This window comes from Stegodyphus dumicola, chromosome X2, assembly GCF_044657685.1.
Source record: "Stegodyphus dumicola isolate Sdum_Otavi_A_Nest chromosome X2, ASM4465768v1".
Taxonomy (NCBI): domain Eukaryota; kingdom Metazoa; phylum Arthropoda; class Arachnida; order Araneae; family Eresidae; genus Stegodyphus; species Stegodyphus dumicola.
This window is the reverse complement of record NC_140781.1, coordinates 56,683,892-56,700,605: the sequence shown is the minus strand read 5'-3', so window position 1 is coordinate 56,700,605 and position 16,714 is coordinate 56,683,892. Positions and strand designations below refer to the sequence as shown.

The 16,714-nt window shown below is 34.0% G+C and overlaps 1 protein-coding gene and 1 pseudogene across 3 annotated transcripts in view; one reads left to right on the top strand and one right to left on the bottom strand.

Annotated features, from left to right (window-relative positions):
• The window catches only part of LOC118198631 (alanine aminotransferase 2-like), a 77,824-nt gene extending 64,346 nt beyond the window's left edge, over positions 1 to 13,478 (top strand). For all 3 annotated transcript variants that reach the window (XM_085808883.1, XM_085808882.1, XM_085808881.1), the window contains one exon: positions 40 to 13,478. In XM_085808883.1, the coding sequence (XP_085665009.1) occupies positions 40 to 133 (94 nt within the window). In that variant the 3' untranslated portion in view covers positions 134 to 13,478. The remainder of the gene's footprint in view (positions 1 to 39) is intronic.
• On the bottom strand, positions 12,051 to 15,848 carry LOC146992762 (uncharacterized; annotated as a pseudogene).
• Positions 15,849 to 16,714: the final 866 nt, after the last annotated feature.

Below are 16,714 nucleotides of genomic sequence, written 5' to 3'. Positions count from 1 at the left end.
TGAGCGGAATGTTTTTTTTTTTTTTTTCCTTTTATGTAGGTTAACATTCCTGCCTCAGATGGACAAACTAAAAATAATCATAGAGCGCATTCTTGAGTTTCATTTGAAATTCTTGGAAAAATACAAGGACTGAATTTGGTTTAAGGAACGCTGATGTTCTACATTATCGGTGCAGAGTTAATTATTCAAAGCATAACTTTTTTTAAAATTTTAATTATAGAAATAGAAAACATAAGCGCATTTAGACTTTACTTTGAGCAAAGTGTAATTCTTTGAAAAAGTGTTTAGGCGGTTAGCGTTTGCAAAACTTTCCACGTATTTAGTTTTAAACCTATTTTATAAAGTAAATATTTTATAAGTAAAAATATCGTTGCAGAAATTAGGTGCTGCATTGATGTCATTACAATTTTGTCATTTGTACATTTAATTTTGTCAATTTTGTACATTTAATTTCAGTAAACCTCTGAATTTATAAAAATATTGTAGCAAAAATTAAATTTCTAGCTTTTGTATGAAAGATTCTTTAGCGCTGATTACAAGAATGTATTCAAGACAAATGACTTATATTTTAAAGAGCCCACCAACGGCCGAACGTAAAGTCGCTGAATACTGGTAGTTCAGATCGGAGCTCGAATTCCGGTAAACTGGCTGGCTACGTGAGCGCTTTCGTGACTTTTCCCATGTATAACATGTATACGAGCCAGTCTTTCTTAGAAAGTACTCCACGAAGGCTAACTCTCTCCTTAGGCAGATAGCCCTTAAGTGATTTGCCTTAATTAAATAAACCAATCCATATTTTAATGCTAACTATTTTACAACTAAACATAAACTATTTTACAACTAAGCCATGTTTATTAATTATGAAATATTGAAGGCATTCCGCTTGACCACATATCTTGTAATCAATGTTACGAAATCGTACAAGAAGGAAATGAAAATCCATGTTTTATCACTAAAATTATAAGTTTTAATTATTTTACAGCTTCCTAATTTTCCCACTAATTACTTAAATCAGGAGTAAAAATTTAAAAAAAATGGCGATTTTCACCAGTAGTTGGAATACCGAAAAAATTATCCACAACAGCAATAGTACGAGCAACAGCAATAGTAAATAACTTTGGAACAGTGATTTGGATAAGGAATAAGACAAAAATTTACTTTATTAACATTGTTCATTAGAGACAAAATTACCCTATTCTACACGAAAAGCCTGTAACTATTATCAGTAACAAAAAATCTAAATGGTTTATAATTGCTTAATATTTTGAGACAGGAAATATCAATACTCTGTGTTTTACATAGCTTTCAGCTCATTGTATATACCTAATATTCATAGGGATTCTAGAAAAAATAAATAACTGTTTGTTATGTGATTTTTAACTCATTTTTTGCATTAAAAAGTCATCAGTATCAATGATTGTGATGATTTCAAGCGTTCATTAAAATATTTAATACAATTATTAAAATGTGTGAAGTAAGATTATTTAGAATATGCATTAAAATTGTCTCGAAGCAAATACAATGTATAAAATTACGTCATCTAATCATGATCGAATTTCAGTGGATATTAATTCTGCAAGTTAAAATGCTCGATATGGACATGGTCCTTTGTAAGGATTGGATTAATTACTAATAGGTAATTATAAACCAGATCTCGGCACCTATTATTTGCTATCATTTCAAAATGTCTTTTTTTTCATTTCACAAGTCTATATAATATTATTTATAATTCTGTGTATCTGCATATCTGTGTATCTAAAATGCACAAAGCACTAGTAAATTAATTGTGCAACTTGAAATCTAATAGCATTCAAATGATTAGAAAGATTTAAAAACTTCAAGAAAGAACTAGTTCACTACCCGAATAAGAAATAAACTTGGCAAGTATAGTGATGAATTCCTAAAATTAGTGATGAATAATTAGTGATAATATAGTGATGAATAATTAGTGATAATTAGTGATGAATTCCTAAAATTAGTATAGTTGTAGAGACATTAGGATTTTTTGGAAGGAGGAGAAACGAAAAATGAGCAACGCCTTTACCGGGAATGGAACCACGGACCTCTGAAATACGCGCCCAGCGTGCAACCACCACACCACGAAGGCATGCCAAGAAGGCGGGAGAAATACTTTATATACCCCCTTTTAAAGGACGACTGGGGTTTTTAGGGGACCCAGTTATGATTTTGTCATAAGGACAAGGTTTCGACCGGACTGGAGAGGCACTGCCTTTATCAATAGAATAGATAATTACTTGGCAGAAGCCAGGTTTTTCATTGAACAAAGAATTAAATTTTCTTACCAACTTTTCAATCTTCTCTTTCTCTTCAAACTTCAGATGGTTTAATCCCATTTCTGGCAGAGACCCTTCTTCTTCTTCCAGAGGGTATATGTGCACCTGAAACGCAGAATTCTAGAAATTAAGATTCGCGCCAGCTGCGCGTAGGAAATCCACGCCTATTATTACAGATGTGAGTAAGTTTTTCACAACTAAAAAATTAACCTTCGATACTTCATTTTTGATTTGTGCATGCAGTGCAGTTTCTCCCAAGTATATGCACTGTTTACCTTGGGCGGCAAGTACTTTTTGTCTTGTATTTCTAAATAATCTATAACGACGAAAATGTTTACTAAAGAACTCTTCGGAGAGAAATAAACACTGAGCCCCGGTGTCCAGGAGAGCAGTAGTCGGTACGTTATTTACAAGAATATGTATTTCGGGCATGGCTAGATTTTGTACCATCACCGTATTTAAATGGATTACTTCCAGATTTTTACCTTATGTCCGCATAACCTGCATTTTTTCCATTTGTCTTCTTATTACTGATAGGAAGAATTAAAGTTGCGTGAGAGATTTGAAATACTGAAGTTCATACGAATGTTGAATAATGGGAAAACATCCTTCATTCTGTCATAATTGACTAATACTGTGAATAATAAAATTTTAAGAACACATAAGTTACATTCACGTGAATAAAACAAATACATTTTCCAAAAACGTCCAAGAAGTCTATCGCAAGTGTCAACATAAAGATCTACAAATATATTTTTAAGTATTTAAATAACTCATAAGCTGAAAATAAACCAAGAGAAAAAGTATCGAGAATTCATTGGCATATACCAACAGCAAAGATAAAATAGTTTCCAATGGCAAAGAGAAAACAGTTTCGAAGTGTTTAAAAGAGTACAAAGAGCACACTTTCTCAAAACGTTTGTGAAAAGGCAACGACATCACAAATATATAAATTTTCTGGAACATGACATTATTTAAAAATTTTCGTTCTGATATAGGAAAATACTCATTAAATTATTAAATGTAGGTATTCGTGTACATGTTTTTAAAGAAATTAATATATACATTTTTAGGGAAATTTTGCATGTTTTCTATTTTAGTAATATATTATAAGTTAGAAAAATTTTCTGTACTAAGCACATGTGTCTACGAAATTCTTTGCAAAAAGCGAATAGGTAATAATCATTTTGATACTTCACTAGAAATCAAGTGTTATAGATGAAAAACGATTTAAAAATTAACCAAGATGTTATAGAATCAAGTGTTATAGATGAAAAACGATTTAAAAATTAACCAACGGAGTGAATATATAAACTGTTTTGCTAAACAGGTATGAACGTTTAAATAGGAAATATCCAGAATCTTCAAAATTAGTAATTAAACGTTCAGTTTAGCCTTTGAGATTTTACTAAAGATATAAGGTATTTCACCCACTTCCCTAGCGTGCCTTCGTGGTGTAACGGTAGCACTCTGGGCCGGTATTCCAGAGGTCCGTGGTTCGATTCCCGGGTAAGGCGGTTGCTATTTTTCATCTTTTCTGCCTCTAAAAATATCCTAATGACTCTACAAGTGGCGCCCGAACTAAAAAGGGTTGTGGATGATGATTCTCCACATCCGGGATTTGGCAACTAGGTCACTTAAAAACCCTAGTTGCCCTTTAAAAAGGGGAGTATATAAGGTATTTCACCCCCTTCGCTAGCGTGCCTTCGTGGTGTAACGGTAGTACGCTGGGCCGGTATTCCAGAGGTCCGTGGTTCGATTCCCGGTGAAGGCGGTTGCATATTTTTCATCTTTTCTGCCTCTAAAAAAAATCCTAATGACTCTACAAGTTGCGCCCGAAATAAAAGGGTTGTGGATGATGATTCTCCGCACCCAGGATTTGGCGACTAGGTCCCCTAAAACCCTGGTCGCCAAATCCTGGTGCCTGAAGAAAGTGAATGCTTAATTTTTAAAACTTCATCCCCTACTTTATAAGTTACTCCCCGTCGTTTCAAATCATAATATAGCTTCTGTTTTCTTTGTGCTACTTCCGTATTCTTTTTTGCTTCTTTTATTAGTTTTTCTATATCACCCATTTTAAATTCTGGGGCTCTTTGTTGCACATAAAATAATTTATCTAACGGTGTTATAATCTTTCTGCCTAGAAATAACTCAGCAGGAGTTTTGCCCGTTGTATCATGTTTTGCGGTCCTAAGAGCGAAAGCAAATTCATTGACATAGTTATCCCAGCTTTTATGAAAATTTTTAACATAACTACGGATAATTTTCACTATATTTCTATCGACCCGTTCCGCTATATTTGATTGCGGCCGATACGGGACCATTTTTAAATGACGTATGCCCAGTTTTTGGCACATGTCTTCAAATATATTACTTACAAATTGAGGACCATTATCCGATATAACTTTTAGGGGCGCCCCGTATTTTAAAATATATTTATTTAAAATAGAATCAGTAACTAATTTCGCGGAGGCTCGTTTTAAGGGAACAATTTCGGTCCATTTACTAAAATGATCAACCATAACAAGGAGATAGCGACTTTTATTTAACTGACTTTTTGCGAAAGGGCCCAATAAATCGATGCCAATTATTTCATTTGGAAATTCGGATTTAATACTATTTAGAAACCCGGCCGGGCGGAAATTAATATAATTAACTGCTTGACATGTTGGCCAGGACTGGACATACGCCCTTGTTAACTTTTGCAGTTCAGGAAAGTAGACTGCCTCGCATACGCGTTGGATAGTTTTTCGAATACCAGCATGAGAAGCTAAAGGGCTGTCATGGAGCTCCTGCAGGATATTTAATCTAAGACTAGCTGGGATAACAGGTCGAAATTCGTTGTTGGAATTCGTAGTTTTTGTATAAAATAATAGACCATCTATTAGTTCGTAATGGGCCGCCCTATTTCTTATCGCCACAATATCTTGGTGGCTAAAATTTTCAGGATCCTTCAAATACTCATAAATGCTTCCAAACTCAGGATCCTTACCCAGTTCGGTTATTACAGTTTCTCGGGAATTTATTGTACATGCTGTAAGCATTGCCATCTTTACGGTATTGCCTTGTTCGTCTATTTTAATCCTTGATAGGGCATCTGCTACGATATTTTCCTTTCCAGGGGTATGCTTGATTACCAGATTATATTCTTGCAGCTTGAGTGCCCATCTTATTAACCTTGGGGATAAATTTTTCCCTGAGTACAATCTAGTTACCGCCGCATGATCAAAGTACACTGTTATTGGCGCCTTTCCAAAATAGACTCGGAACTTTTGCACTACTAACAGAACTGCAAGTGTCTCTCTCTCGGTCGCGGAATAGTTTCTTTGTGTTTGATTTAAAGTTCGGCTAAAAAATGCCACGGGTTCCTGATTTTGCGAAAGTAGCGCTCCTACCGCATAATCCGAAGCATCCGCTGAAATTTCTAAATTCTCATCCTTTTCAGGAAATTTCAACACAGGGGCTTGCGTTAATGCTAGTTTTAATTTTTCGAAAGCACTATTGGCTTCGGCCGTCCACGAGAATCTTGCCTTTTCCTTTTTATTTTTAACAATGGTTCAGCAATAGCTGCAAAATCTTTTATAAAGGACCTATAATATGAACAAAGTCCTAGAAAAGAAGAGAGCTTCTTCGCCGTGTTTGGAGTCGGATACTTTTGTACAGCGATTATTTTTGATTCGTCTGTCTCTATTCCTTTCTGAGATATTTTGTAACCTAAATATTTTAATTCAGGGGCTGCAAATTTGCACTTTTCGACATTAACTTTTAGACCGGCTTCATTTAATCAAGAAAACACCTGTCTTAAATCCTGTACATGTTGGTCGAGATTATCACTAGTAATAATGATATCCTCTAAATAGATAAATGTGGACTTTCCATGAACAGACCTTAACACAATGTCCATACATCGCTGAAATGTTGCCGGTGCCCCTGAAAGGCCAAACGGCATACGCAGAAATCCATAAGTGCCAGACTTGGTTATAAAAGCAGTCTTAGGCACGTCCTCAGGCCTAACCCCTATTTGAAAATAACCAGTCGTTAAGTCTAAAGTCGTCGTATATTTGGTGGATGTTATGTTCCTTAGAATTTCTTCAATAATAGGTAACGGATATACCGGATATTTAGTTATGGAGTTTAATTTACGGTAGTCAATTGCGAATCTCCACCTTTTTGGATGTGTCAATGGATAGTCATTATTTTTCTTACATAAAACCACCGGGCTAGCATAACTACTTGAGATGGGCGTTATGATCTTTTTACGTAACATATCGGTGATATGCTATTCTATAATTTTTTCCTTATTCTTATCATACCGCTTTGCTTTGTGGCGAACTGGCATTGCACCTCCGGTGTCAATACTATGGTTAGTAACCTGAGTAAATCCTGGAATATCACTAAATAACGAAGCAAATTCACTTACCACTTGTCGGATTCTATCTTGCTCGTCATTAGGCAGGTGGTCAAGTTTTAACATCGGCGGTTCAGCGTTTTCAGTACGAACTGGTTTCATTGTCAACTTAAGGGACGCTTCATTAAAATCCAGCGTAGCTTGGGCTTCTGAAAGAAAATCTATTCCTAAAATTAAATGTGCTTGCAGATTCTTTACTATAAAAAACATCACCTTTATTTGTTCGTCCTTGATACGGATATACAAAGGTACTTTACCTACGCACTTACATTTTTCTCCTTGCGCCGCTAACACTGTTGTATTATCCGCATTATATATGCGGTATTTGCGAAAATAATTTCTAAAAACCTCTTCTGCCACACAGGAACACTGCGCGCCGGTATCCAGGAGTGCGGTGGCTGGGATATTATTCATCAAGACTTCAATCTTCGGAAAAGTCAAATTTTTCACCATTACTGTATTTAACTTGTAGGAAGAGGGGTTTTCGTGGCCTTCGGATTTCCGCACCCTCTCGTCAGCAGGAATCCGTTTTAGTTTAAATTATTTTTCCTTTCCGTGCTTTTCTTCTTTTTCCCCTGGCCTTGAGACTTTTTCCTGGGTTGCTATTGAACTGTCGACGTTCGCCGGCTGTTTTTGAATGCTCGGGTTTCCTTGCCCACTGATTCGCTTTTTCTCCGTAGCCGTATGCTTGAGTTTGCTGTAGTCTTGGCGTACCAAATTGGTTTCGCTGTTGATATTGGCGTCTTCTTTCGACGTCCGCCGTTCTTCTACTTTCAAACTGGATTGCTAGCTCAAATAACTTTTCCAGTGTAGTCGGATTTCTCAATTCAATAAAGTCTTGCACTTGGGGTAGTAACCTCGGCAAAATCACTTGAATTATTTCAGGATCCGGACGGTTTCCATACAAGAGCTTGAAAACGTGAATTTTTCTTAAAATAAAGCTCGAGAGGTTTTCGATTCTTTGTTGATATATACTAAAAAGTTCCGTTTCTAATTTCGCACAATCCCTTACAACAGGGAAGGCTTTTAGTAGGGCAGTCTTGAAATTTTCGTAAGTATAGGTGGGACTTCCTGCTTGACCCAAGAGACTTCTGCCTATACATTTGAACCAGTTAAGCGCTTGGCCCCTCAAAGCGCTTGTAGCTAAGGTAACTTTTTGAAACTCGTGCACGGGGTAGAGCATGAAGTGGTCATCCAATTTTTCCAAAAAACTGGTTACCGGTGAGTTTCCGTTAAATGTTGCTTCTGGTTTCATCGAAGCGCGCATGGTCTGGACGATGTAACCAAACCCTTCCAGGGCGGCAGCTGGCATTTCTGGATTCTGAGCCGTTTCTGCAGGCAGCACAGGTTCTTCGTGAAACTCGGCCATGGTTATTCTTCTTCGTTGGGCGCCACTATCAGGTTCAATGTTCCTTCTAACCTTCTTCGGGAACATACAAGGACCTGACTCGGAACAGAGAGCTTACTAAAGCTGTGTTCACTAATTGTGGTAAGTAGACAGGATACAGACGAAGGGCATACAAAACCCTTTATTTTTCTCTATATACAATAACTTCCGTACTTCGGAATACACCGACCCGCCACTTGGGGTCTAACGTAAAAGTATAAAAATAAAACTAAACTCTAATTTAACTTTAGAATAATACACGTGGAAGATTGGCCTTATAATAACAGGAAGCGTATGTAGCACAGAGACTGTGAACACTACAATACGTTTTAATTTATCAAGAGGATTAAAACCTCTGGCCTGGAAGGCAAACAGCAACTGCGTAACTTCTAAGGTAAGCGGCCTGCGTTGACTCACTGCTTCCTCTCTCTCGCTTGGCAAAAGGCCACAACTTAAATACTTGGCGTTCGCCAGACAAACTTTGCATAAAAACCTTCACGCTTATAATTCTGGCCGGAAGTAGAAAATAAGAAGTGATAGTAAAGATTTAAAATAAAATAAACGTTACTAAAACTTAAGATCCTTACACAGTCACTTAATATGTAGTTCAATAAATTAAAATATAACACTGGTTCATCAATACAATATATTACTTATGTATAGTTATTTGTTCATTTAGAATATGATAAAGAAAATTTTGAGTCAAAGAGAAACATATTTACAAAACAGTGAATCCTAGTTTCCTAGTACACTCACTTCCAAAAGTTAAGCACGAAGATGTAAAATGCAAACAAAATCAACAAATACTGCTTTGATTGACACAAAATTCGGCAGGAAAGTAGTATATATATTTATGCATAAAACAAAATCAATAATCATATACAGATGTGAAAACAATATTAAATTTTTGTAGTCTGATAATGACATACTAGAGACTTAAACAGAATTATGTATAACGTAAAATTAAACAGCATAAAATGAAAAAAAGGACATTAATAGGGAATGTGATCCCCCCTCATCTGTATACAAAGTTTACATCTTGTGACCATGCTTTCAATTAGGTGGTCAACCACTACAGAATTAAGCAATCGCCATTCTTCTTGTAGAGCAGTTTCCAGCTCAATAAGAGGGGCTGGAGGTGGGAAACGTAAAGATACAGCACGGCCGAGAGCATCCCAAAGATTTTCAATGGAATTAAGGTCGGGCGAATATGCTGGCCACGCCATATGCGCAATCCCTTCACTCTCCAGGTAGTCATCGACGATGTCAGCTCTATGGGGACGTGGGTTATCGTCCATTAAAACAATAAAGTAGGGCCAATTGCTGCAGCGTACAATCTCACAATGGGCTCTAGGACTTCATCTCGATACCGGACAGCCGTCAAAGAACCCCGTTTAAAGATGTGCAAGTCGGTGCGGTATCCTAATGAAATCCCTGCCCACACCATAATGCTTCCGCCTTGGAATGCGTGACGTTCGGTGATGTTTTGGGACTGATTGCGTGTTCGTTGTTCGCGCCATATGCTTATACGCTTGTCATCTGGCTCCAGAGCAAATCTTGACTCATCAGTAAACATGACATTACCCCAGTCAGACACATTCCAATTGACATGTTCCCGGCATCGCTGTAATCGTGCCCCTCTTGATTGGACGAATAGAGGAACACAAACTCGAGGTACCCGGGCGTACAGTCCACTCATATGTAATCTTCGACGTACAGTGGTAGTGTTATTGAAGTTAAATCTTCCAGGAGTGTAAAACGTTATTAAATCAAACAATATAACTATTTAATAAAAATTTGTTCCCAAGTCTTTACAAGGCTTTGTAAAAGAAAAATAAGAAAATTATTGAAAATCAATGATTTGCAGTGGTCGTAATGTAAAAATTGGTAATATTCAAAGTTTTCAAAAGTTTTATGAAAACACGATAGCATCACAGTCATCCGCAAATAATTTCCATCGAAACTGAAAACTTTATGCGCAAAATTTTCTTGGAATGCAGGAAAAGAAACATTAGAGGATTCAAAATGAAGATACTTTCCGGAATGAAATGTACAGTATTTCAGGAAGTATTCACTTAACTTCTAACTTGGTTGTAATGAGCATATGTGAGACACGAAATGCATTCGGATGCGAAAAAAATTTAACTATCTGGTAATGGATCAAATTTCATTGGAAATGTAATGGCATTAAAAGCAGAAAAATATATCTGAGTAGAATATCTTGATGATAATTTCTGAATGTGTTTGTTTTTTTAAGGCGAAAAATGTTCACTGCAGTTTCCGTTAGGGCTCAAAAGAAACTGTGCTTTTTTGAGTTGGAAAAATTTTCACTTTAATATTTTAAGACGAAAAATCTTCACTGTTATTTCGTGTATGAGAAAACCCATGTTAATTTCAAAATGCAGTTAGAAAAATTACACTTTGAGTTTAAAAAGTTGAAAAAAAATTCGTTTAGATTTTTTTAGGTCGAAAAAGTTTCACTTTATATTTTGTAGGAAGAAATATCTCCACTTTTATTTTGTCTATGGGAAAACCCATGTTAAATTCAAAATGTAAGGGGGAAAAGTTACATTTTGATTTTGAAAAGTCGAAAAAAATTCATTTAGATTTTTTTAGGTAGAAAAAGTTTCACTTTAATTTTTTTAGGAAAAAAAAACATTTTTTATTGGTTACGGTATACTTCATTATCGTTCTAACCTTTTTGCTTTTGAGTTGAATTATTTCTGAATGTGAATCTTCAGAAAACGAAATCACTCTGATTTATCAAATTCCTTTTAAGTGTGAAATTCCTTTAAATTCCTTTTAAGAATAAAGTTTCATGCAGAATATTTTAGTATAAGTAAATGCATTATAGACAAAAATAAGATTAAAAACACTTCATTATTTTTCATTCCCTATTCCTGAAACTGGTTAAGGGTTTTACCCCTGACATTCGGGACATTTTCAGAAAAATATTAATTTCTTGTTCATGTTTTCCATACTCAGATACTAATTTTGTTTGAAATCTGACATTTTTTCCCCTCTTGCATGTTATATTTCACTATTGCTCTTTGGCTTGGGAGGAAGTTTTTTCACGGATATTGCATACCTCTCCTATACGTCTGCGACTGTTTTAATAAATTACATTACCAACTAGTGTAAATAATATCTCTAGTGCATTGTACTAATACACTTTGTGCATTGCATCATTGAAAATCTGGCCCTCATACCAGATTTTTCAATAAAGATGAATGTGTTTGCTAAACTGTTCTCGACATGATATATCACACTATGTGTATTACTTCTTTCGTCCTTTCTTTAGAGAGGAAGTAAGAAGTGATAGCACATGCCCGACGTCCCCCTAGGTAATACTCCCAACAAGCTCTCAAAATTTGTATCTTTTTATTTCTTAAAAAAAAAATTTTAGGAGAGTCAACTATGGTCATGAAACTGGTTTGGGTTTTTATATACTTTTTCATACCAGCCACGATGCTCTGACCATAGTTTAGCACAGAAGTGCTACCGCACACAACACACTAACACACATTTTTCACATAATTTTAGATTATTTTGTAACATTTTTTTTTCTTTCTTCTTGTTGTAAGGTAATATTCATTTCTCGTTCCTAAATTTCTAAAAAAGACTTTAACTTGAACATACAAGTTATTTGTCTTGAAATTTTAATTTTGTAAGATTTTGAATTTTAATTTGTAGGATTTTGTGTTTTTTATAATAACACTTTGATACAATGTATAATGCCAAAAACCAGTTTCCTTTTATTAGGCAACGGAGGTTTTTTGATATTTTGTACCTAGCACCCCCCAACCATCAGCAAGCTAGTCACGCTGATCTGTTGGCGAGACATGCCGAAAATTTTGATTCAGAGTGTTATTGTTTTATTGTATCATATTATTTATATTGAATTGTATTGTAATGTTTTGTGTTGAATTTTTAAACTATTTTCAAATATGTCAATATATTGTTAATTACCTACGATGAGAAGAATGAATGCACATAATACATTATTCATAAATGGTATAAATTGTATATCTTCTAAGTTTTATATGAAAAGAAACTTTTAAACATTTTCTATTCAAAAATTATTATTGAATTATATTTATTGGAAAAACTGCATAATATTTGTAAACTTGTTAGCTCACAAGATGAAAATAAGCTAGACTTACTCGCATCAAGAGACTTTAAAAAAGTATTTCATTCGATTTCAACTACTTTTATGAAAGAACTGTTTAATAGATATTTTGAGAAAAACTCAGGACTTTTATGCTTCTAATTTATTTATTATTATTCTTCCATATAAAATTTAGTTACATGTTTACTTATAAATCATTGTAAAATTGTATAATTAAAAAACTTTACAATTATATGAGAAAACATCATGGTTTATGATGGGACATAGTTAAAGCCTGTAAGCTATGTCCTGGATGTTTCTTCATGTCTTTCATGATACTTCTTGCTTCACTAATCTACTAATGCTTTGCTCACCCGGGCTCTTGTTTTGAAGGGAGGGGGGAGATGTAAAATATAAAAAAGTACGATGGCTTTGTTTTTCGCGAACACGCAACCTTTAATTAATTTTCTGCAATTTAGGATCTTCCCCCTAGACCAGTACCTTCTAAATAGAATGTGCTAGCCTATTATGTAACCGCTTCTGTAAATACTGAGTATGCGCCATTTTTCAGTCAGATTGCTTCCTAATCTCGCTGCTACAAGACTCAGCTCTGCCCTGTCCATCTTTTCTTCCGCTGTTAGAATTGGTTATGACGCATAAAGTTTAAATTCAATCATACTTAGTTAAAACCAGTATGGATATGTAATTTAAAGAGTGTTATCTAAAAGAAAAATGATTGGCTAATTGGAGTAAATAAAAATGGGCTATTAAAAGCTAAATCAATTTGTGTCGTCTTTGAATATCCTCCTTACCACTCTGCGAAAAGCCATGCCTGAACTTTAATGCCGAGCTTCACGACTGCCAAAATATCACATATAGGTATTCTCTTGAATGTTTGCTTAATCTGAAAAGGAAAAATGCAGCCCATGTGCTAAATAGGGCCTTAGAATGTCCTCCAAGAATGCATCTTTTCATAGTCCTTCGCCTGCTTTTCTGTTATTATTAATTAGGTTCATTCCGTTCTTATGTTATCTGAAATTTGTGAAGCATTTCTGTTTGAATACTTGAATTGGAATTTTTCTTTTTTAAATTAACTCATACTAAAATGTATTAAAAATTCATTTAAGTTACCGATGTTGGACCATGCTATGGAGTTCATGTCAATATTATATGTTTTGTATTGTATTTATGCAAAAATGTTTCTCATATCTGTGACAAATTAAGTATTAGATGTACCCAAAGAGCTGTAAGTGCTGTAAGTAAAGTAATGTCAGTTTGAAATGCCTATCTTCAGTTAAGGTATCTGCCTACGTTCGGAGCACCTTTTTTTAAAAAACATAGAATTCTGATTAAATATATATTCATTTAGTAAAAATATGATATCAAATCATGAAAATAGGTAAATTTTTAGGAATATTTTCATAATTTTTTTAAATATATGCAATTGTATGCAAATTTTTAGGAGAATTTAACACTTACGTTAAATGTCGTATATTTTTTCCCACTGCATATATTTCAATTTTACTTGAACTATATACTACTACAACACTCATCTGTGTTATGAACTAAAATGTTTATGATATTTCTAAAATTTACTAAAATATGTGTAATTACATGAAAAAAAAACAGTTTTTTGTAAAATATTTCTTATCGTTTTATATAGAAATGCATATAAAACAATCAAATAAATAAATAGAACTTAGATTTTAGCTTGAAACCTAGTAAACAATATAGAAAACACTATAGTGAAATTTCATAGAGATATCTATAGAACATTTTGAGTAATTACATTTCTTGCATGTAAAAACACTACAAAAATTAGTTTTCCAGAAAACGCATTTAAAGATTTCACATTAACAGAAAAACTGTTCTGTTGCATTTACACTCTTAAAATTCTCCACATTTGTACATCACACCCTCCATATCTTCATACTTAAGTAATTTTGATTTCCTATTTGATTTTAATTTTTTCTGGCTATTTTCGAAATGAGTGACGAATGACGCTTCGAGTTCTTTATTCTTTCATTATCAATTCCAAAGTAATTTTTAATCATTTCTTGTTCGATTGATAAACCTAAATGTTCAAACACAGGAAGTAATCCAAGATACCCAGAATTAAAAATTAAAACTGCTATATATGCACCCAGCAACATAGTCTTTATACCTACAAAAGTTTCTTTCGGCAAGATTGTCCATAATACATTGTTAAAGCTTTCGTTGCAATTTTGAGTCATTCCATGCAAACATTTTGAGAGTAAGCCTTTATCACATAGACTCATATATGTAGGCTTGATAATGTTCAAAACAGATTCAGGTAGACCTGGATTTTTTTCTGAAATTTTCAATCCGTTATGTAGTGCTCTTTGATACCTGCACCAACTGTCTACTCCTACTGGGCACTGTCCATGCATTTCTTTTTTCTTGCTAGAACAACAATGGAAAAATGCAGCAATAACTGCCGACTGCATACTTTGTAAATTTCCTACGTTGCTTCGGATAGCAATTCCGTAATAATTCTGTAATTTATCAATAAATTTATCCGTTAATTTGCCTTTTCCACCTAACCCTTTTTTGGTTTTTTTTCAAATTTCGCAAACGGGTACCAACTCTTTTTTGGACATGACCGATACACTCTAGTTTCTTAACCGAGTCTTTTCCATAAATGTCTTTTACTTCCATATATGCTTTGGAATCTCCATCTCCAAAGTACTCAATATACTGCAGTTCTCGACTTTTTGTCGAACTTTTAAAATAATCGGTATGCTCCGACGACTTCCATATTTCCAGCTGAACCCTTATGATTCGAGCATACATGATCACATTTTTTATAATTGCCATTACAAATTCTGCAATAGCGAGACATTACTTCCAAGTCTAAAATTTTACCAGTGTCAATAGATATGACAGATACACAACCATTCAGTGATATATGGCCACGACGCTGCCAAGTACCATCTACAGAAACACCACAAGCTGTACTTTTCTTTAAATTTCTAATTTCTTTGCCAGCTTCTTTCATGTTCTGATTAGATACATATTTTACACCTTCTAACAATTTGCTTTCATGCTGCCTAAATGCTGTTTTTGATATGAATGGCAAATTCAAGGTAAACAACAACTTTTTACCAGATGTGTAACCTTTTCCAATAAGTCTTAATCCAAGCACCAAGAAAGAATTTAAAATATTCTTATTTCCATTTTTGGGAGTTGAAGAAAATGCTTTTATAAATCCACATTTGCATTTCAAGCTAAAGTTTGAGCAAAGTCCAAATTTTGAATCTTCTACTAATTGCAAGCCAGTTTTGAAACACACTGGACAGCAGAGAATAGAAAAGATAGAAGGTAATTTTATAATATCAAATATTCTATTTCCTTTTAAGTCTTGATCATTCTTTGCAGTCATAACATCTGTAAATTCCAAAGTTTTTAATTTCGATGAGCTTGCAGTTGTTACATCATTATCACAAACAGTTCGAGTCCCAGTTGTATAACGGTTACCGTAAAAAGATCGCTTTTTACTTCTCTTAGATCTCGCTTTTGGCATCTTAGAATACTTAAAACAATTCGACAAATGTTCAAAAGAAAATAAATAAAAGAAGCAAAGAGATAACTATAAAAATTAAACAAAAATAAAGCGTGAATATGCGTGTAGCAAACGAAGAACAAGCATGGAACAAATGTAAAGAAAAATCGCAGTGTTGCCAGTCCCAATTCTAAAAATTAAGGCAAATAATTATTGCCAGAAACAAAACAAAGTACCCAGAATTAAAATGAAATGTTTTAGCACAATTTACATACAAACAGGTTAAAAAAAACACGGATAAAACCATTGTTTACCTTTAAGTTTAGCCCTTTAAATGGCACTTCCGGTCTTTCTGCTTTCACTTCCGGTGCAGTTAATTGGCTATATCTTCTCTTCTAATTATCGTAAACATAAAAATGAACCATTTTTGGAATCCTACAAAACTGACCTTTCAAATTGGGCAATAAAAAAAATCTAATTTTTTCTCCAAAATCGTTTTTTTAACGTAAATTGAAAATATTAAAGTTGAGTTGTATTATTATTTGGAATTCATATCAATATTTCCTGTTGTGCAGGATTTTATTTGCTATGTCTCATAACTTAAAAATTATTCTCAAAAAGCTGTAAGAGTTCAGTGTTTGTCAATTTGAAATGCATGTCTTAAGTAAGAAGGAATATATTAAAAAGTTTTAGACTTGTAAAAATAATGATCATATTAGTTGAAAAAAAATATTCCAAGCTGAGAAATTTTTATATTCTAAGTTAGGGAAAAGATGACAAAGTTTCACTTTCGTGACTGAATATTAATTCCATGTGTATTATGGACATCCTTTCGTTTTAGATGTTTTACACAAATATCGCTATATGGTGAATTTAAAATATTACATTACAATGTAGATATTCTTCTCTGTAGTTAAAAATTCTATAGCTTGTTAAACAATTAAGGCTGTGTTACGTTCATATAAAGCAGTGTTTATGAAGGTCTGCGGTAAAT